The sequence below is a fragment of the Chinchilla lanigera genome, unplaced genomic scaffold (assembly GCF_000276665.1).
Source record: "Chinchilla lanigera isolate Chin_1 unplaced genomic scaffold, ChiLan1.0 scaffold00148, whole genome shotgun sequence".
Taxonomy (NCBI): domain Eukaryota; kingdom Metazoa; phylum Chordata; class Mammalia; order Rodentia; family Chinchillidae; genus Chinchilla; species Chinchilla lanigera.
In genome coordinates, this window is record NW_004955549.1 from 2,662,927 (window position 1) to 2,685,156 (window position 22,230).

A 22,230-nucleotide genomic window follows, 5' to 3' on the forward strand; every position below is an offset into this window, starting at 1 on the left:
GCCTGACCTTACATTGCCAGCCTTGGGGAGGTTGGGGCAGGATGTCAGAGTGCTGGGATACTTGGGTGGAAGAGGCCTTGTGCCTGTGAGTTAGGTGTTTGAGTGGGGCTGTGGGTCAGACCTTGTCCACACCCAGAGGTCAGGTGCCAGGGAAGGGAGGGCACATGTGGCTGGATTTGTTGGTGACTGGCCATCCGGGACGGCTGACTGTGGCTCGAGCAGCAGAGTCCTCAGCTCACCCTGTCCCTCGTCTCCTCACAGGGTCACAGTAAATCGATCCAGTGTCTGACGGTGCACAAAAACGGCGGCAAGTCTTACATCTACTCTGGGAGCCACGACGGCCACATTAATATCCTTTGACTCAAGGTGCTGGCAGGAGAGGGGACTGTCCTGTCGCCACGGTGCTGGGGGCCAAGCGGCACGAGGCTCTGCAGGCGTCCATCACATGGGGAGCCTTGGCGGCTCGGGGCCCAGGGCGGGGGAAGCCACAGCCTTGACCCCACCAGGCGCTTTCCCTGTGTATCCACTGTGGGGCTCAGCTCTGACCTGAGCTGCCGTCGTCCCAATAAATGGCAGTGGGTGCCAGCCTGGTCCCTGTCACAAGCAGTGGAACCCTGGAGTCTTAGAATTCCGTGTTTCACAAATGAGAAACAAGCTCAGAGACAGGTGCCTGCCCCCAGGTCGCTTGGCCCAGGAGCCCACGGCTGAGACCACATCTCCAGAGGTGCCTGGGGCCCCTCGCAGACGCGGCCTGGGACTTCTCCCGGATGACAGCGTCTGCAGTGCTTCCCTGTGCCATGCGCCCGGGCGCACATCGCCGGGCCGGCAGGCGCTGTGCATTCCGTGCTGCCCACCTGGCCAAGTGCTCCCTCCCTGTGACTGGGCTGGGCTGCCCCCCTCTCTGGCTCAACACACCCCCGGCCCAGAGACCAGGCAGAAAAGCCGTGTCAGAAGTATCATGGCTGATGCAGAGGAGGCCGTGGGGCCCGTCTGCCCTGTCATCCCAGTGGGTCAGCCTCCCTCGGAGACAGTCGCCTTCATTTGAAATAGGATTCTCATTTGTTAATGTGAAAGAATCTCATGACTGAAGCCACACCCTGTGCAGGATCCTTGAGCTCAGAGTCCGCACTGCGGCTCCTGGAAAGGCGAGTCCCCTGAGGCCCTTAATGGTGGCACCGGGGCAGCCATCAGCAGACAAGCGGGCACAACCGGCTCGTGGCAGATGGTCAGACAGCTGTATGCTGGACTGTGTTACAGAAAGGGTGAAATGAAGTGTTAGCCTCTTGGGCAAAGTCTGTGCCAGCGGCATCATCTGAGCCGTTGTCTGGGGAGCTGTGTTGACCTGGTCCGTGCAGGAGCTCACTTAATGGTTCCAACTTAAGGTTGGGCGTCCCTTACCTCCAATGCTTGGGACCAGAAGTTCTTGGGATTTGGGTGTTTTTTTTTTTTTTTTCAGAGTTTAAAATACTTGCACATACATAATCTATCATGGGGCTGTCCAGTTCTAAGCACCAAGTGCATCCTGTTTGTACATACCTTGTATACGTGCCCTGAAGGTGGTTACATCCGGGTGTCTTCAGTGCCTGTGACTTCACTGCCCCGAGAAGCAGAGGTGGAGTTTTCCACTTACTGGTGGTGTTGATGTCCATTCCCAAGAGTGAGGTTGTGCAGCATTTCCAGCAGGGGCTGCTCATCTGCATGAAGTGCCATAGGGCAGTGGATGTTGTGACCTGGTGGACGGGCCGTGAAGAGCTGTCACCAGGAGACGGCGTGTGCCCCTGCCCCACAGTGCGGCTTTCCGCTGCGTCTGCTTTTTGAGGTCCTGGGCTTGGACGCCCGCGAGGGTGCCTCTCACCCTCAGCGTGCTGTGCTGTCTCTGGGCTGCCTGGGCCCAGGTGTTGACCACAGCCCCCACAGAGGGACACCTGATTCATCCTGCCCTAACATAACCCTTGGCAAGTCTTCCTGGAGGCAGTCGGGGCCATTGCTGCATGCTCTGCCCACACCCAAGGCTCCCACAAAGTCCCACAGACTTTGCCCAAGAGGCTAAGGTTGCACAGGTTGCACGCTTCTTAACCCTGCCCTACATTACTGGGATTCGGAGACCGGTGAGAACGACTCCTTCTCTGGGAAAGGCCACACGAATCAGGTGTCCAGGATGACGGTGGATGAGTCAGGACAGCTGGTCAGTTGCAGCATGGACGACACCGTACGGTACACCAACCTAGCACTGCGGGACTACAGGTGAGAGCTGCCGTGGGAGCGCAGACGGGCGCCCTTTCCCGTTCTGAACATTGCTGTGTCAGGCCCTGAGCCGGGCAGTCTCTCCTTGTCCCTCTTGCCTCACAGTGGAGAGGGGAAGGTCAGGTGAGGCCTTGGCCATGGGCAGCACTCAATACGAGCAGCACCCTGCTCCTTGGGTGAGGTAGACGTGCAGGCACCAGTTCAGAGCTGTTGCTCGGTTGGGTTTTGCTGTGGTGCTTGAATGGCAGCCCCAGGAGCTGGAGCTGGAGCTGGGGGAGTAGCTGCTAGTGAGTGACAGGAAGTCCTGGGCAGGAGGATGCAAGGCAGCCTTGGACCAAACCTGCCAGCCCCAGGCTGCACTTTCCCTGTTTGTTGAGGGACCTGTCCCATCTGGGAGACTGTGAGTCCCAGGTCCACGTGCGGCGTGGCACCCAGCTCACAGTTGACACGCGGGGTACTCACTGCATCACCCCCCTCGCCTGGGTGATGGGGCCTCTGCGACCGTCCAGCCTCCCAGGAGGATCTCGGCTGTCTTCCTTCTAATGCCTTGTGACACGGCTACTCTCTGTTTTTGTTTGTTTTGTATTTTACTGAATTAAACCTAGGGCCTTTCTGCTGAGCTGCATCCTCAGCCTTTTTCTTACAGTTCATTTTGAGACAGGATCCAAGTTGCTCAGGCTGGTTGTGATCTCCTGCCTCAGCCTCCCAGAGTGACGGGATTATAGGCATGTGCTTCCATGCCCAGCTGGCCATCCTGCCCTAACATAACCCTTGGCAAGTCTTCCTGGAGGCAGTCGGGGCCATTGCCGCATGCTCTGCCCACACCCAAGGCTCCCACAAAGGCAACTGAGGCCTGGTCATGTCAGGCAGGGCCCATGCAGGAAGCATAGAGACCCCACGTCTGGCCCAACTGCGTGGAAGTTTTGTAAATGGACAGTATTTAGGAAGTGTGTGCACGCACATGCGTGCACCTAAATTCTAGGATGAGTTTTGTAGCATTAGCGGAGATAGATGGTAAGATGGTTTGCACACTTTGAGAGTAGCAGATTCCTGGCAGTTACCCTGCTGGGCTTCGGGTGCCGACCGTCAGGAGGGAGCAGGACCAGTTCTCTGTGCGCAGGATGCCGGGATAGGAGCTGTGCTCCATGGAGGGATGGAGTGGCAGGCACCTGCCGGGGATCCATAGCAGCAGTGTCCCCGTCACCCCATTTTCCACCTCCTTCCCCTGCGCCCCCCACCTCTGTGCCACAGAGAAGCGGGTCATTCTTTATCTCCGTCCCATGTCTTTGCAAACGCTCCCTCAGCATAGAGTGCAGTTCCTTCTGCACAGCTAAGTAGTGGTTTTCCAGTGCAAGTGCGTGTGTGTCAGGCACCCACCCGGAGCCACGGCAGTGTGGCAATGCTCTGTTTTCTTCACCAGTGGGCAAGGAGTCGTGAAGCTGGATGTCCAACCCAAGTGCGTGGCCGTCGGCCCCAGAGGGTACGCCGTGGTCGTGTGCATCGGGCAGGTACGCATCTGGCTGGGTCTCAGGCTGGAAGAGGCAGTGGGTGAGGGGCTGTGCCTCCTGCTGCGCAGGCCCAGGGTGGCAGTTACATGCACACCAGCCTATGGGAGCGGTGGCCAGCGGCGGTGCTGTGCGAGAGCGTCCACGTGCTGGCCCCTGGCGTCCCACAGCCCGCCAGTCAGGCAGGGCCTTACCCCGTGGGCACAGGAGGAGATGAGCACAGGAGAGTGAGTCACTGCCCATGGTCTGGCTGGTGAAGGGACAGCTAGGTTCTGTCACTGCACATCGAGCCCAGTGCCAGTGGTTCTGTCATCGTCCAGCCCTGCGCATTGGAGCTGTGCGACCTCAAGTCTCACCTCACCGTCTCTGAACTTAAGAATCATCGTCCCTCACAGACTCATGGGCTTGGTGATGAGGATGTGGCTTAGAGCCGTCTCCTGACATTGTCAAGACCACAGGGTGACCCTGGGCCTGATGGGTTCTCTCTCCCATGCCAGGGTTGTCTGTACACCTTTTCTTTGGAATTTCTGGAACAGAGGGCCCTTTCCTGGAATCCACGCCTGACCTGACGCATGTTACATAGAACTCTACTCTGACACACACATCAGCTGTCAGGGATCTGGGCGTACCCCTTTGTAGCTAGGAAGGGGTGATGCGAATGATAAACCTTGCTAAAGAATTTGCCCTTGAGAATCCACCCACCCCTCCCTTGTCTGTGAATGAATTGCTTTAGGGAGAGTGGATTTCTGTGTCCTAGATAATGAGAACTTCTGCCAGGCCATGGCTGCAGATAGCCAGGATGACCAGTGGGGCATAGCGGCAGATGGCCTGGGGCCGCGTGTGCACGCCACAGGACCTTCCAGCCTGCGTGTCCAGATGCCCGGCTTGGATTGGGTGGGCAGTGGAGGAGAACTCGGCAAGGGTTGCCCTTGGGTGGCACTGGCAGTGCCCTAGCACTCTGGCCAGTGTGGGAAGTACGTGTGCACCTTTCCCCTGACTTGCCATCTGGGTCCCTTCCAGGTGGGGACCTTCTGCAGGTGCCCCTGTGGAGGTTCTAGGGCCAGGAGCTCCGCAGGGAACCCAGGATGTTAGGTGAGGGAACAGCCAGGTTCAAGTCTCAGCTCCCTCTGATGTTCATGCCTTCAGACGGGGGTGCTGCCACTTGCCCACCCCACAGCACACAGAAGTGGAACCCGATAGCGGGAGGTGTGCTTAGCGGCTGCTGACGTGGCACAGAGCCAGAGCTGTCACGGGTCAGGGGCATGCTGGCCAGTCGGTTGGATCCAGGAGCAGACAGAGGAGCAGTCCCTGAGTGTGGACCCTCTTGTGCATATTGTGGGCCTGAGGCAGGGCCAGTGTGGTGGCCACGGGCAAGGACCTGGGCTTCGAGGGAGCTCTAGTAACACCTTGGGGCTCTGGGCCTGTGGCCAAAGCCCTCTGTACCCTGTCTTCTCCCTGTGACGTGGAGGAGCTGAACCCTGCTATGCACTCAGAGCGAAGCACAGCAGGGCACAGCATTCAGTCCTAGCGGCTGCACGCTGCTGATTTTGCTTCCTGTTGCTCAGGCCGTGTTTGTCCTTGCTGTTGAAGTCCATCTTCAGGAGGCCTGGGTCCTCTTAGGTTGTCACCCCTGGGAAAAGGACCCGGGACCACTTTGGAGCTTTTCCCATAACAGTAGGTGGCTAGACGAGGGTCAGGCCACTGCCCACCTCCAGAACTCCTTCTGTCAGCACGTGCCTGGGAGCAGCTCCTCTGGGGCCTGGACTCCTGGCTGGCACACGGCGCTCTGAAGACAGAGCCCCGGGCAGCCAGGGTCCCCAGGACTCAAGATCACGGGCAGCTTGGGCAGGGGGCAGGGCGACTGCAGCCTGCAGGGGTCCTGCCATGATGCCCTGGGCCCGTGCCGCTGCCTCATTCTCCTCCTCCTCCTCCTCCTCCTCCTCCTCCTCTTCCTCTTTCTCCTCCACTCCCTGGGGACAGGACTGGTCATGCTGGACTGCTGGACTACTTGGTCATAGGACACTGCACCATCCCCAGACTGCACAAGAGCCGTGCACTGAAGGACATTGGCTCTGTCCTGTGACCTGTGTGTTGCTCGGGGCCATGTCATGCCCACCCCATCTCGTGCTGCTGGCCTGCCCTTGCCCCTGCCCTTTGGGGACACCATGCAGCACTCACTGCACAGTCTTGAGATGGAACCCGAGGCCTTTGAGAGCCAGGTGCCATGTTTGGTGAGTGTAGTGACGGTGACTGTAGCTGTGGTCCAGGTGACGACGCTGACTGTTCCCGGGTCTCATCCCCCTCCCTTACTCATTAGTGCGGGAACAGGTCTGCAGCAGTGACCCGGGCTGAGCCCGCCGCCTTCCTCAGACACGTGTCCTGAAGGCCTGCTGCTCTGACTGAACCTGTGTGTCCCGCAGATCGTCCTGCTGAAGGACCAGAGGAAGTGCTTCAGCCTGGACTGCCCTGGCTACGAGCCCGAAGTGGTGGCAGTGCACCCCGGCGGGGACACAGTGGCCATAGGGGGAGCGGTAAGGTCTTTTCTTCCCCCTGCCCACTGCCCTTGGTATCCGAGTGACGTGGGGCCCCCATCAGCTGTGTGCGTCATAGGAGCAGCCTGTAGCCCCAGCACCCCCTGCCCAGAGCGGGGCCCTCCCTGCCGGCCTGGCACGCCCCGCGCTCTCCTTCCACTGGGGCCTCCTGCAGCATTGCGCAGGTTGGTACCACGGTGTGTCTGCCTGCTGTCCCATCTCAGTATTGCTGGGGCTGGGCAGGAGACTCCACTGTGGGCTCTGTGCTAGCTGAGCTGCCGTGTGGCCAGGGTGACATTTGCGGGAGCCCAAGACCCCAAATAAGGAGGGCGGTGCGCACTGGACAGGGAGCTCCCAGGAAGAGGCATCGTGGCCTCAGACCAAGAGGCCCAAGGGTAGTTGGAGTAGCAGAGAGGGCAGTGGGCCCAGCCAGGATCGCGTCCCTAGGCCTGGCTCGTAGGCGCCAGGAGGACAGTGACGAGCTTTTGCAATACCTTTTTGGTACGGAGCCACCAGGTGGTTTCAGTTTCCTGAGCTCTATCTTGGAGCCATCCACAAGGTGATTTTCCCACTGGGTAGAGCAGCAGCTTGTTTGTGAGAGCAGCTGAGTCTGCTGGGTCACGAGTGCTGTGTGGACCCCGAGTTTCATCCTCCCAGGGTCTGGCAGGCAGGGACTCGCCTGGGAAGCCCTTGAACTGGAATGCAGACCCTGAGTCCCACAGGGAAGCAGTGCGTGCTGTGCGGGAGCCAGTTGCGCCGTCTGAGTCCCCCCCTGCCCCCCCGCCGTCCCCCATGCTGGGAGAGCCAGGCTGCAGGTGCAGGCCAGCCCTCCAGGGCACAGTGCCCCTGCACCCACTCGCTGAAGCCCACAGGAGCCCAGCTGTGTACAGAGGCCAATACCTTCCCACACTGCTATCCGGGCCCGAGGGCTGGTCTATGTGTAGAGTTTTGCCCACAGCACCTAACACGTATGACAGCAATAGCTCTACACCTTTGCCCACTATGGAGTCCCTCTGCCAGCCTGGCCAGCCTTCCCTGCAGCCTGTGTGAAGGTTGGGGAGCCACTGTCCCCAGGTGTCGCTGACCTACAGGTGCAGTTTCCCACCCCGTGGTACTGGGGGAAACCCTCCGCCCAGGTGGCAGACAGACTACCCCAGCTCGCACCACAGGTGTGGGCGTTTGTTTTCTTTGGCCTGCTGTGGTCCTGGCCGGTGTCTCTGTGACTCACAGCTGCATTTAAACTGTCTCCCATCATATGCCGGACACACAGTTGCATTTGCCTTGGTGACACTAAGGGTCCCAACAAGCAGGTGGCCCGTAGCTCATTTGTCAGATGTGTACACTTGGTTGTGGTTTTCCTTCTTTCCCTGCTTGCCTTGGAGTGACCTCATTTGAGGCTTTTCCTGTGGGTGATGTCTCCTCGCAGACCACAGAGCCCTGGCTTCTGCTACAGAAGGGTCGGGAAGGGCCCTGAGACCATATAGAGACGATGCTGGTGTCCCAGCAGTGGGGCCACTGTTGAGGCACATGTGCAGCTCATTGGGGCCGGGCCCTGAGTGCAGCCCTGGGGTTAGGATGGCAGCCCTGGAATGGTGGGGGGTACCCAGCACGATGAGGTGACCGGACGCTCAGCAGGATATGGGCAGGGCAGACTCCCCCGTGGAGCTGGGGTGTGTAGGGGCTCGCCACGTGAGGTCCCCAGGTCAGGCTAGGAGCTGACCCGCTGCTCACAGAAAATAGACTCCACCATACCCAGCCTGCAGAATCAGAATAGGGAGGCCTGGGGTCAAGTCCTCCGAGTCCTGCCTGAGAGGGAGCAGACAGGCGTGCTGATGAAGACCTGCGGGGTCGCCCTCTATGCCGCGGTTGCAGGGAGCTTCAGGCGGGCTGTCGTGCATGCTGGGGCTGACTCTCTTGTCCGTGCCCTTAGGATGGCAATGTCCGCATCTACTCCATCCTGGGCACAACACTCAAGGATGAAGGCAAGCTCCTGGAGGCCAAGGGCCCTGTGACGGACGTGGCCTACTCCCACGATGGCGCCTTCCTTGCCGTGTGCGATGCCAGCAAGGTGGTCACTGTATTCAACGTTGCTGATGACTATTCGGTGAGCAGTGATCTCGTCTCCACCAGGGGCAGGCGCCCTGTGGGGAATTACAAGGTGCCAGTAGGCTCAGGGGTGGCTGGGCGTGCATCAAGCACTAAGCAGTCGCACATCCTCACCACCCCGGTGCAGAGGGGTAGTGGGTTGACACGAGGTAAGCTAGCCTCCTGCCTGTTTCCAACCCACAACTAGGAGAACAACGTCTTTTATGGACACCATGCAAAAATCGTGTGCCTGGCCTGGTCACCAGACAACGAACACTTTGCCTCTGGCGGCATGGATATGATGGTGTACGTCTGGACCCTGAGCGACCCGGAAACCAGAGTCAAGATCCAAGGTGACTCCCACCCCCATGCCTCAGCAGGAATTGGCCCTGAGCCGGTTTCCACGGGGTGTCCTAGAGGTTGTGCCCTGGCCCTGTGGCCCTCATTCTCCTTTCCTGCAAGTGCAAGAGCTCTGCTGGCCGGCAGGGGGCGCAGGGCACACTTCTGCGTACACGGGACATGCGTAGCAAAGGGCTGTGGACAGCTCCAAACTCAGCCCTTGACCAGTTTCTGCCCTTCCTGTGACAGTGGTGTCCACTAGATGGCCAGCGTGAGCATCTACATTTTAGAAAGAAAATGGTTAAGTGTTCTTCAATGGCACATTTGACTTCACCCAGCATCTCATCCCTTCTACCCATGCTGGGGGCTCCTTTGCAGGGCTCTGCACCATGTGTGGCTGGTGGCCCAGTGTGGGCCGGCACCTGTCACCTGTTCCCGCACCTCCCTTCCACCCTGCCACTCCTGCCAGGTTCCCCTTGCAGCCTGGTCCCTCCCACCTGTCCTGCACACAGAAGGCAGCCTTTCCTGTATAGAAAGGACTCAGAAGCCATTCCAGTGCTGCGGGGAGGGGGCGCTGTTGGCCTGTGTCCTTGGTTCCCAGTGGGCTGGTCAGGGTGGGTGGGGGAGGCCTGCAGCAGGTTCCCAGGGGCTCTGCTGGTCTGTGTGGAAATCCATGGTTGAATCAAGTTCTGGTAACAGCAGGAACAAATGGTGTGGAGAGTGAGGTTGGAGCCCGTCTCTGTGCTGAGGTCAGGAACTGCCAAGCATGGCTTGGCCTCCAGCCTGGCTTTCATGCCTGTGGATGAGCTCTGCGCCCAGAAAGAATCAGCGAGTTGACGGGGTGCAGCACCGAGGCTGACCTTACATCAGGTGATTTATGAGTCCCAGCCTCCAGGCCCATGCGCCACCTTCTGGCTGAGGCTCCTGGCATCAGGGCTGGAAGGGCAGGGAGCAAACAAGAGCTCCCCTTCCTGGACCAGGGATGTGCTTTGGCTTCATGGGAGGGGGCAGTGAAGAAAAGACCATAGAGGTCCCGGCCATTGTCACAGTTGAGAGTGAGGTGGTGATGGGGAACCTAGAATCCAGGCACCATTGTGTGATTTGTCTCGGGGAAAGGAGTCTTCAACTCTGTTCTGAGCCCTTACTCAGTGTGTCGCGTCCCCACCCCCTTCATTTTAATACTTCCCATGACATTGCAGTCTTCTCTTGGGTCCAGGGATGGGCTCCAGGACCTCCTCATATACCAGAATTCAAAGCTACCAAGTCCTTTGTATAAACAGACATCAGTTTTGTATATTAGCTGCACACATCCTCCTGTATACGTCAACTAGACACATGGTTTGCCATGCAGATATATGCCGTGAGTGTGCGTGCGTGCGTGCGTGCCTCAGCAGTTTTCCATCAGCTGGTTGGGTCCACAGGTGAGAACCATGGAGACACCAGGGACCAATTGTGTATCTGTTTGTGTCTGAATATTGTTGCTTCAAACATGGAGAAGACAAATTTTTCACTCACTTGGACCAGGGCAGGGGGTTTGGGACTGGAAAGGTGCTGCCAGGTGAGCACACAGGGACCAGGATGCTGCTGCATCTTCCCGGGTGCACAGCAGGGCACTGCCGCCCATGGTCAGGAGCTTGAGGAGGACCCCGCTTTTCCCTTTCTCAGCCTTCCTCAAAGGAGATGGGGTCAGCCACATGTGGTTAGTGGCAGGGGTCTGTTTGATGTAGGCCCTGCTGGCCTCCTCTTGTTAGTCCCGGGTGTACGTACAGGTGTGATCACACTATTTGGTGAGTGTGTAAGTAAAAAGACACTGCGTGAAGCCCCCCCGAATCTTCCTTTCACTTCTAACACACTTAACCCATCGTCCTTGCCGCTTTCTGGAAGTCCTCTTTGCCAAGTGTCTTCACAAGGTGTGATCGTTCTGCTGTTTGCATCCAGCGGAAAGCCGGGCACGTAAAAACACGACAGCGTGCCCTCACCCACCTTGTTCACCAGATCTGGCGCCTCTGACTGTGTCTCTTCCCCAGTGTCAAAATGACGGTGAGAGGCACATGGTCAGCTCAGGGCCGTTGCAAGGGAGGACTTTTGCAACTGTTCAGAAAGTCATAAATAGGCTAAGTGTTCAAGTGAGGGAGTATTTTCAAGGAGATTAATAGCAATGTGTCTTTTACTGTATTTTTCCATCAACCCACAGAACAAAGAGATCCAAATTTTCCTTTCTCTTCTGCCCAGATGCGCACCGGCTGCACCATGTCAGCAGCCTAGCCTGGCTGGATGAGCACACGCTGGTCACGACCTCCCACGACGCCTCTGTCAAGGAGTGGACAATCACCTACTGAGGGTGCCCCGCCCGCCCGAGGGACCGAGTCAGGGACTAGATGGAACTGCCGCGGAACATACTTCTCTAACCATTTCTGTAACCGCTCCTCCCCACCCCAGGAGGGAGGAGGGCCGGGTACCCTCGTTTCTCTTCAGGGTGCTCATGTCTGTACATGACCTTCTGAAAGCTTTAGACAGTAACAGTTTGCACATAAAAAATAAAGCAAGCACTTAAACAACTTGTGGAGCGTAACTAAAAACCCACAGCCCAGGCAGACCTGAGAACGCGGAACATTCCAGAGGCCCCAGCCTCCGAAGCACAGAGCCCCGCCCCCCTGAGGCTGCTGCTGTCACTCGGGAGACTGGGCAGGGAGTGAGCCACGGGTACCCTTTGGCTGGGCAGGAAGTCCCTGCTCCAGGAGGGAAGGGCGCTGCCCCTGGGCGAGCCAGTGGTCCATAGAGCAGGCATCTGAGCCCCAGGGCACATGCAGCCACCTCCAGGAAGCTGCCCCAGCGCTCACAGGGACACGGTCAACCCTGGATGTATTTCACTGTCAGATTTTGTGCTTGGTTTTAACGATGGAGTTGTGGGATGATTTTTTTTTTTTAATGTACCTTTAACTGTTGACTGTCCGTGTTCCCGAGCTGGTCACTAACCGCACCGTGTCCAGGTGTGCAGAGCTCTGTCACCGGACCGAAGTGTCCTGGTCGCCACCATTTTTGTGCTTTGATGTTTTCCTGTCTCTGCCCCCAAGAGCAAAGATTAATTTAAGGGCAAAGATGAAATCACTGTAATCTAATCTGTCATTGTTTTTACCTGCGTTTTCTTTTTCAGTGCAGAAATTAAAAGTAAGTATAAAGCACCGTGATTTGGAGTTTTTTTGCGTGTGTCGGAATCACTGGTAAATGTTGGCTGAGAACAATCCCTCCCCCATGCACTTGTGAAAACACTTTGAGCGCTTCAGAGAAATAATTAAATATCTTTTCTCTTCATTGTGGATGGCTGGCTTTGTGTGGCAGGGTGCGTGGTGTGGGTTGCTCGCGGTCATGGTGGCTTTGGGTCTCACCAGGCTGCAGCTTGGGAGGGGACCGCCTAGTGAATAGACAGCCCCAGAGGTTAAGCCCAGCCTCCTGGACCTAGTCCCATCCCTGCCGCCAGAGCACTCCTTCCATCTTGGGCCTCACTTCATTCGCTGTGAAGTGAGACCGGGTGATGCCTAGCTCCCATCTGGTTCTCAGAGTCTTAGTCTTTGGCCTTCCTGTTCCTACCTTTGAGAAAGGTATAACGTGTTGAAAACCAAATTCCCAAGCAGCCAGAGATAATTGCAAAGTGAAAGGCTCTGTTTTGGGTGGGAAGCACATCACAAAGCCATGCACATATTTGCACTCCCGGTACAGTTGCCTTTCTCCTACTAAGGGCTTAATCCTACTGGCTTTTACTGCTCATGTGTGAAAGGACGACAGAAGTCAGAAAGGGAAATTAAAAGTTAATGTATAATAGCTACGGCTGGGGCTGCCACAGAGCAAAGCTGCGGAGTACCTGGGTGTGGGACAGTGTGCTTTTCACATCAGTGGGCAAACCAGATACCAGAAAGTGGTGTAGGTGAAACTGGGCAGCAGTGTGAAAACTGGACTTGCTTGTCTTGCTCTTACATCAGACTCTAAATTTTAACAAGTGGAACCATGCAGGGAAAACATGAGATAGTTCAGTTGCGCGAGCAGTAGTGTTTCTGAGAATGACAAGGAATAAAGGATAACTGGGCATTTGATTATATAAATACTTTAAATCTGCATTGAAGGAAAAACATTCACAAAATCAAAAAATACAACAAACAGCCCAGGAACAACATGTACCAATGGATGTATAGATGTGTTTGACACACTAATTTTTTAAAGGTTGAATTTTTATGGAAGCTCATGGTTTTCAAAATATATGATTGAAATCTAAGTTACAGAATAATGTACATAGAGTGACCCCATTATGGAAATCACCACAGGCTCGTGACTTTAACGCAAGAGCTCTGAGCTGCCGAAGGTCCATAGGGAGCAAGTGGTCTCATTCCTTCACACGGCAAAACAGGGCTTTGTAAAAGGGATTGGAGCGAAATAAATCAGACACGCTTAAACATCACACGGGTTCTATGAGAAACGAATTGTAAAGAGCAAAATCAAGATACTAGACAGTAGGGAGATCTTCCTCAGGTGCAAAGGGGATGAAGGGGTGGGGCAGGGAGCGAAAGGGTGGAAAAGGAATTGGGGCATGTTGTGTACTGGCACCAACTCCACAGGAGTGGAACCGTACCATAAAGAGGGTGTTAATAAAAGGGGATTTGCACCCACGAGCCTCATTTGAGGGAGGGAGGTGTTTGTGCACACATGAACTTCAAAGAAAACTAGCAAGTGAGACGCCAGCTCTTCATTTGAGGAGAGGGGTGTGGGCAGCAGTTTGCTTGTTACCTGGAATCACATGCTTAGGTGCTGAGGGGGGACCCCCTGTCCAGCTGCACTGAGGGCAAGGGTGATAGTGTGCTCGCCCTGGTCCCGCAGAGCAGCTTGGAGCAGTTGACAGGGTCCCAGGCAATCTCATTGGCCACCTGTGTCAGTGATGAATGTCAAGGGTCATTGAGGAAGGAAGGAGGACAGCAGTCAGGTCTGCTGGCAGCTTAGGACGGCACAGAGACCCAGATCTCAAGCTGGAGGAAGCAGCATCATGGGAAGACAGCTGGACCAAGTTGGGAGTCTTGGATTCTCTTCCCAGCCCTGGCACTGACTGCTTGGAAAGATGGAGAAGCCCAACTGGAGGACTGCCAACCCCTGTGTGCCTGTGAGGTCTCAAACAGCTGCCCATCTCGAATGCTTATGTTCAAGTACCAGGCACTTGAACACTTCCATCAGTCTCTGACGTGTGCATTTGTGCATGAGCAACCTGAACATAAATGTTATGGTTTCATCCCAGCTGCAAAGAAAGTCACATGGACAGCTGGTCACCGTGTTTACACAATGCTATGGATCACGAGACAATCAACTGGGCATAAACATATGGGCACTCTTGGGTTTAGCCTTATAAATTTGCCTGGTGAGTAACCCCAAGCCTGTTAGAGGCCAGTGTGTCCTGCATGGACCTTTTACAGTTGGGAGCCGTTGGTGATGTAGACTGGTCAAGGTGGTGCTCTTGATACAAATAATGAAGACCCCAAGAGGTTATGGCCACATACAGATGTACTATACTACAAGTTGAAAACCAAGTAAAAAAACAAAATGTAAATACTAATGTACTTTTTGTTCCAATGTGGACCAGAGGACATGTTAGTAAAAGCCCTGTAATTTTACTGAGTGAAGAAATGATAAAAAGTGACATTTAATACCATACTGGTGTATAATTGTTTTAAATAAAAATATTTGTTATCATAGCACACTTTGAAGAAAATTATTTTCCAAAACAAAAAAATAGATGATAGATAAGATCTATATAGATAGATGGAGAGGGAGAGAAAAGTGGCATCATTTTACATTTTGGAGAACAGTCTCTGATGTCTGGCTTCTCCAGTCTCCAATACATTGTTTTAATTGAAGCATATGAAGAAAATCTGGGTTTACATCTGCACCCAATTGGAAATGGAACAAGTATTTGATAGAATTCTCTGAGTTATCCGTCTTTAACACTAGAGCAGAACCCGACCAGTGGAAACTTCTTACAGGCAAGTGCAGTGTGGAATTTGGAACCTCTGAGTGGACCTTTGGCACTCAGGCTGGGTTAAAATCTGCTTTGGATACATCTGTTATCCACACACAAGTTTGCAGCCTTCTCTGCTTATTTGTAAAATTGTGGTTAAGTTGGGCAGATCTTTCATCTAATATATATCACACACTATCAAAATCACATTTCTTCGGATCACCACATTTCATCAGCGACATCATTAACTGTTAGGAAGCTAAGAGAGCTGTAGTTGAAGATTCCCAGTCCTTGGGTCTGTCTGTCCTCTAGGGCTTCCCATGACCTGCTGTTTCTGCACTCACTTCTACCTCTTGGTTCTTCCCTCCAAAAGGAAGAAGAAAGTATGGAGGAGGCACCCAGGCATTCTTTAGGGACCCACACACCCATATCCTAGGGATCCTTTCATCTTGTGAGCTCACCTACCTTGAAGGGGCTGGGCAGCTGCAGTGGAGGCTGGGAAACACCCATCCAAGGCTCCATGATTCTAAAGATGGAAAGTGACTTCCACACAGACTCTATTCTAACACACCCTCAACACATTCATTACCCTGCAACGCTTGAGTTGCTTTCAGGCAAATCTGGGAACCTGAATTTTGTTGAAACCTCTGTTAACAGTATCCTTGGCTTGCAAGGTGAATTTTAAAAAATCTTACGAGTTTCAAGAGTTCATCTGCATGAGCCATGGTTTTCTTAATACTCTGCAACTAAAGTAAAATGCAGAAATGTTTGATTGCTGGAGTTGACATGACCTTGTTCCAACTGACAGAAACTGCAAAGGGCAAAGATACAAGCATGATATCAAGTTGTACACACTCATATAAATATACAATCTTCAATCTGAACTTGAGTTTTTCAAATTGTACATTATTTACATTGATTACCTATTCCAGCTTACAGCATTCTATTTTTAAATAAAATATAAAATTGGGATTGGGGTAAGATTTTTATATAGGATTTTTATATAAAAATAGTTTTACTAAAAAACGTTTGACAACTTATATTCAACCATCTTTTTAAAAAGCAAAAATTTATCATACAATATTGTAACATGCATGTACACATCTGCCAAAGTAAGACCCATTCATCTGTATAACCAATAAAAAGTAAGTGAAAAAAACCCCACAATTGCAAGTGCTAATTTTAAATGGTTAAAAAAGAATTTTTAAAAAATTTCAAATTTTCCTGTGAGTATTTAGTCCCAGGAAGATTCTAATTTTAAACCTTTACAAATCCTTTTTTTTAGTCAAAAAGAAAAACATTTCCAGGAAAAAACAAAGCCATTCCTGCCCTAAACCATTGTGCCAAAGAGGCTATTTAGTTGATGACTTGGTACTAATAATACTTTATTTAAAAATAAGAACAGGTCTTTTCAATTGTAGCTCAGTAATAGAGCACTCACCAAGCTCATGCAAGGCCCTGGACTTGATTCGAACCACGGCCACGCACACACACACACGTATACTCTCTCTCTCTCCCTTTCTCTCTCTCTCATACACACACACACACACACACACACACACACACACACACACAGAGTAAATAAAAATATTTGATGTGAGAGAACGTTGGCCTATAAGTTCCAGACACTTTGCCACTTTCCAATTGAGCATCTTTTGCCTCTAATGACTCACCTCCAGCTGGGCCTCAGTTCCTCTGTTCATTCACTTTTTCAATGATTTTGCTATTTTTGAAAATTTGTCAAGTACTGTGGTAAGGGCAGGAACACAGGGACTGAGAAGATTGGCTGCCTCCATTCACTGGTGGGTGAGGAGAGTGTGGGAGGGAGAAGCAAGTCCTTCAGTTACACCAGTTCCCAGGGGGATACAGGACACCCAGCTCCATCTGTATTTCAAACAAACAGCACACGAACTTTTAGTACAAATATTGCACACATAGTCACAGCAAAAATTATGTGTTGATCTGAAGTTCAAATTTACATGGTTTTGTTTTACTACTCTGACAACACTGCCAAGGTTGTTGTATCACAATAGTCCCACGAAATTTGGGTATTATACCCACATAACAGATACCCAAACAGGGAATTATCAGCTGGGTAATTTCCATCAGCACACGACTGAACTCCTTGGTGTAATAGAAGATAGACTTGGGATGAAGTCTGCCTGGCACAGAGTCCTCGGCAGAAGGTCTTTCTTCTCCCAGAGTGCAGAATCAAGACTAAACGGCAGAAGACACAGGGAGACAAAGCTCAGTTTTACCATAAATCAGATGGCAGCTGGAGACGGCCGAAGGGAGGAACCATCGTGAATGATCTGGGTAGCATTAGGAGACCAGGAAGGGGTGGGAAAGCACCAAGTAGCTCAAGAGAAAGTGGATACCCATTCCAGGCCTGAGGGGAAAGTGAGCGAGCTCAAGCCAGCAGCTGAGAACACAGGCCAGGTGCAGGGAGCCTCTTGTTGTCCAAAGCTAACAGGAGCAGAGGACTGCATCCAAGGGCATTCCAGCTCCCTTGGCAGCTGCTCTCAGGTGCCCAGCAGGACAGAGCAAACACAGTGCCTCTGCTGGTGGGGCAGTTCTGAGCACGGCTCCATGGGAACTTCCTCGTCCCAGCTCCTGTTCTTGGGCTCCACTGTCTTTACACTGTATCTCTCATTCTCATGCTGCAGTCTCTTCACTGAAGTCTAGCAGCTCTCTCTCTCTAATGCTGTATCTGCATTCTGGAAAGGAAGCTGAAGAAGGAAGGATGGAGAAACAAGGGGTGATATAAGCACAGGGAAGGAAAACTCTTTCCTGGAATGAATGCTGACGTCCCCTATTAACCAGCATGGGGCCAACGCTGGGTGTGTGGGAGACTGGAGGTGTAGTGTCGTGGCAGGACATATTATCACTCTGGACAGAACTGGCAGGGCCACGGACTGCCCCTGGTTATGAATTGAATCTGGAACATCCCCTAAAGGCTCATGGGTGTAGGCTTGTCTGCAGCCTGTGGTGCTCCTGGGAGGTGAGTAGGAGCTTCAGCAAGTGGGCAGGGAAGCGCCCTTACAGGGTTATTGGAGCCTCCCTCCTTCTCTCACTTCATCCGCTCCTTCCTGGCTGACATGTGTTGAGCAGCCTCCTCTGCCACACACTCCGCCTCCTCAATGTTGTGCCTCAGCACAGGCCTAAAAGCAATGGAGCCAGCCAGTCATGGGTCGAACCTCTGAAACACCAACCAAACTGAGCCTCTCTTCCTTGAAGTTGATTTTCACAGTATTTTTTCACAGTGATGGAAAGCCAACATAGTCCCATGGGTCCCAGGCTCCTTTCAGTGTTGCTGAGGCCATGAGAAGGATTGGGTTCACCTTCAGACAGGACACTTAACAGCAGGGTGTATCCTCCAAGTTTGCATCTCCAGCCCTGAGCCTGGAGGGCAAATGTTCCAGAAAGACTTGGTCTTATCACAGACAAGGGCCTCTAGACTCCAAGCCGACTGTGGTGTGAGCAAGAAATAAACCCTATGTCATTAATCCACTAAGATGTCATTGTTTGTTACCGGAGCAAAGCTCATCCTATGCTGATATATACAGAAAGCAAAAAGAATGGAACACACGTCAGGGACACTCAGCAGTCTACAACACTAGTGTGAACTTCCACATCTGCAAAGTGGACATGAGACGTGAGAGTAGCACCTGTCACCCATGGCTGAGTAGGGAGTACAGGAAGCACTCCAGGTGATGGCCTAGTGCAGTGCTTGTCCCATTGTCAACACAATAAGTGTTGGGCTTTTCTCTTGTCATAGTGGGTGTGAAAGGTTACAGGCACATGTTGAGTACAGTGCACATGGTAGTGAGAACTGTGAATGCAGGACTCCAAAGAGGTGTCCAACTACTAACAGGGTGCAAGGGCTGGTGACCCTGCCCTGGAGGAGACTGTGGAGTCCAAGGGGATTCAGAGGAGCCTCTCTGGCTGGGGAATCAGAGCAGGCTTCCTGGAATAAGGGGGCACTTCAGGCTGGGAACACTACAGTCACATCCAAAGTGGACTCTGCATGTGAGATTTCTAGAAAACAGTCAAGGTAAAGTTTATTTTTTTAGGCAACTGCCTGTTCTATCATAGTGAGACAAGAGGTTTTACTTTGCCACTTTATAAACATGCTCTCTGTGGGCTGACTGCCCCCAACACCACCAATTTTTCTCTTGCTTGGCCCTTCCAGAAGGACTCCTTTGGATTTCACCAGGCTGGAAAGTCACTCTGGGTTTCTTGTGGGCCTGGCTATGGCTGCCTTGTGAGCTATTGTCCAGCAGCGCCTGCACTGTAGCCTCATGCAGATCAGTGGTGGGGGTGAGCTGGCCTTCGATGTGGCCAAACGGCAGGGTCACAGGGTTTGGTTGAAAAGAGGTTCTGCTGTTTTCTTTGTGGATGTGGAATGATTGGCCCCTGTGTACAAATTTACACAGCTCAGTGACTCCAAAAGCAAGACAGTTCCCTCCTGGATGCCTGTGGCCACCCTCAGGGCTCCTAGGCTGTCGTGTCAGAGGGCAACAGGAGTGAGGTGGCTCTGGGCTCCCTTCCATGAGCCCCTTTGGCCTTTAGTGTCATCCAGTGTTCTTTCTTGGGGGTATCAGCTCATCTTTCTATGGAAATAAATGATTCTTAACAAAAATCTGTCATTTTTTTTCCCTGGATCTCACTCTAGGTTTCTGAGTCTTCTGACTTCTGATTTCCTCTGGCTCCCATAAGCCTGCCTACAATCAGGGACTGTGGGTGTCCAAATTAGCATCGACTAGGAAACAGGGACTGAAAAGAGGTAACATTTCAAGGGATGTCACCACTTAGAAAACCTTGTTAGAGAATGACAGATGTTAGAAGCAGCGCTAACAATGTATGTGCTTTCGCTTTTGAGGTTTAAATATTGGGCCACCCAAATGTCAGCCTACCCTGTATCTTGTCATCCCAACATGTTCTTAATAGGAGAGTCATGATTGATTAATTTACTATCCATCTAATTATTCATTACTATCATACAAGTAATTCAAGTAGATATTAGTGTTTTGTTAATCATGTGTTAATATAAATTCCTATATTACCTCTAATTAATTTTTAATAATTAATTTTCAAAGGGTAAGAAGTGCCGTGGACAAAATAAGCCCAGAAATCCTAAGACTTTACAAACTCCAGGACCAGAAAGTTGGATGTGAGGGTGACCTGGATGGGACATCTGTCACCCCATTGACTGCCAGGGTTGATTCTTCTGGTCTGGTTGGCTGGGTGGGTGTCCCCTTCTTCCCTCAATGCTCCATGAGCCTCCCTCCCGAAGCTCAGTCAAAGAAGACAACCACACCCCATAGAGGAAGACCATTCCCTGCTCAAGGGTAAATGAGTTGCTGGGCTCCCCTTCAAGAACGTCCAAATAAGCTCTCAACACTGGAAAGTTTATGTCTTGTCCCCTGGGGTAGGGTGGCTTTGGTTACCTTGGATTGGGTCTTTTAACTTAGATTCTGTTGCAGTGTTTTATGATTGCATATCTGGTCTGGTACAATGGTCATTGCACTGCATATCTTTTAAAGGGTGTGTGCGTGCACTGCATATCTTTTAAAGGCCATCATGGTTTGCACAGGGGCAGCTAATCCATCAGTCATACAACAGAATCAGTGGTCCTCACAGGCCCTCGTGGGCTTGGTCGGCACAGCACCGCCCTTTCCCTCTCCAGGCATGGGATGTGAGATGGCCGGGAAGCGACGCTTAGAGGCTCCCACTGCACAGAACACTGGAGGCGGCATGGGAAGCCCCCATTCAGAGCCAGGTATCCCCAGTAGGGGGGTCTCATCACTGCTGGGACATAAGGCACTTTGACCAGTCCTCTCATGTGCTCAAGGAAAGCTGCTGCAGGACTTGCCCTGGGGGAGCAGGAAAGGCCACTGTTTGGCAAGGGAAACTCAAAATAAGCAGATACTCACAGAGCTGCTGGTGGAAAAACACTGTATGTCCAGGAGCCAGCTTCAACCCTGGGCACTAAGGTTCTAAGCGTGTTGCCCCAGAGTTGGATTCCAACATGTTCTTGAAGGTGCTGAGCCGGGCATACACGGTGCTTCCTCGGTGCTGGGCCCTGCCTTTGGAGCTCATCTGCCCTTCTGAGAGCGTGCAGGACCCCGGCTTCTGAGGTCCCTGCTTGCAGTGCTCACTGAGGACAACAGAGAGCAGCTTCAGACCAGGGCTGGCAGTGCTGAGCTAGCCTGCTGGATAAGGGATAGGAGGCAGAGGAGCTGAGCAAGCCCAGCAGGAGCCTGCAGGCCCAGCAGTCCCTGCCTCTGAGCCTCGACCTACAGGGAGCGCTATTTCCTGGCCTTCTGCCTAGAGAAACCGGCTGGGTGTATTTTAAAATGCTCAAAGTTGGCTGAAAGGAACAGGTTCCCAGTAGCTGGCACTTACTGGCTGTGGCACCTCCTGGGCCCAGAGGGAGGAGAGCCAGCGCTTTGATCTCACTGACTTTGTTAGCAGCCTGGGCTGGCAGGAAAGTGCTTTGGAATTACCTTGTTTGAGATGGTTGAAGAGATAACCTAGTCCAGGCAGCTCCCATTCTCCTAGCACTGAGCACCATTCCAGCCCTCCATTGGACTTAGGGATGGGGCTTGGTGCTGTGGAGCAGGGGCCCGGCTTCTCCCCTCTCCAAACTGTCCCAGCATCCCTGTTCTCTGCTTCTGTATTTCAGGCAGAAGAGATAAATTACAATGATTTGCCGAAATAGGGACTCAAGGGTGAGATTGCGCAGGTTCCACCTTCTGTGCTCACGCACTTCACCTCGCTAGAACCTCAGCAGAAACTTTAAGCTCAAGAAGGAAGACCAAGAGGAATGTGACCCCCATCTGAGGGGCTTTTGGTCAAGGACCATTTTTCAGAGTGCAAAGCTCAAGGAGTTTAATAATTGTTATCATAAAACATTACATGAAAATCACTATGTACCTCTCTAACACAGTATCTATAAATTTATGAATACATATGAGTGCAAGTGTGTATGAAACAGTATTTTACATACAGATTAAATAATTGTTGACATAAAAACTCTCCTATAGAGAAAAATCAGGAAACTGGGCAGACCCCATGTTATCCAGATTTAAGTGGAAAAGATATTGCAGAACAATGTTGTAAACATGACATGTCTAGATGACCTAGGGCCAGATTGTCAGAGCAAAGTAGGGGAGCTATCATGGAACTGAGAGGGTCTACATTGTTTTTATTGTTTTTTAATCTTCTTTCCTTGGGTCTTTAACAGACAGGGTCTCTGTGTGCAGTTTAGGATGACCTTGAGCTCACTTTGTTGCCAAGGCTGGCCTCAAACTTGCAACGAACCTCCGACCTCGGCCTCCCGCACGGCTGACAGTGTGTTTTTCAAGGAAAAAAAACAACCCGTTTGCATGTACATGTAACACTGAAGACAAGACGAGAGAAACTGAGAGGGACGGGTTCGACGGGGCACTTGGAAATGGTCTCAAAGGACGCAGATGCACAGCCCTTTTGGGCCTGTCAGGACAGTAGGCCAGCACTCCTTGTTATTAGG

At 52.5% G+C, this 22,230-nt stretch overlaps 1 protein-coding gene across 1 annotated transcript in view; it reads left to right on the plus strand.

Moving 5' to 3' along the window:
* Window positions 1-11,892, plus strand: part of Wdr1 (WD repeat domain 1) — a gene marked incomplete at its 5' end in the record, with an annotated part of 34,626 nt that extends 22,734 nt beyond the window's left edge. Inside the window, 7 exon segments of the mRNA XM_013508539.1 lie at window positions 262-349; window positions 2,088-2,244; window positions 3,665-3,752; window positions 6,170-6,280; window positions 8,211-8,384; window positions 8,574-8,718; window positions 10,937-11,892. Coding sequence (XP_013363993.1) covers window positions 262-349; window positions 2,088-2,244; window positions 3,665-3,752; window positions 6,170-6,280; window positions 8,211-8,384; window positions 8,574-8,718; window positions 10,937-11,043 — 870 coding nt within the window.
* Window positions 11,893-22,230: the final 10,338 nt, after the last annotated feature.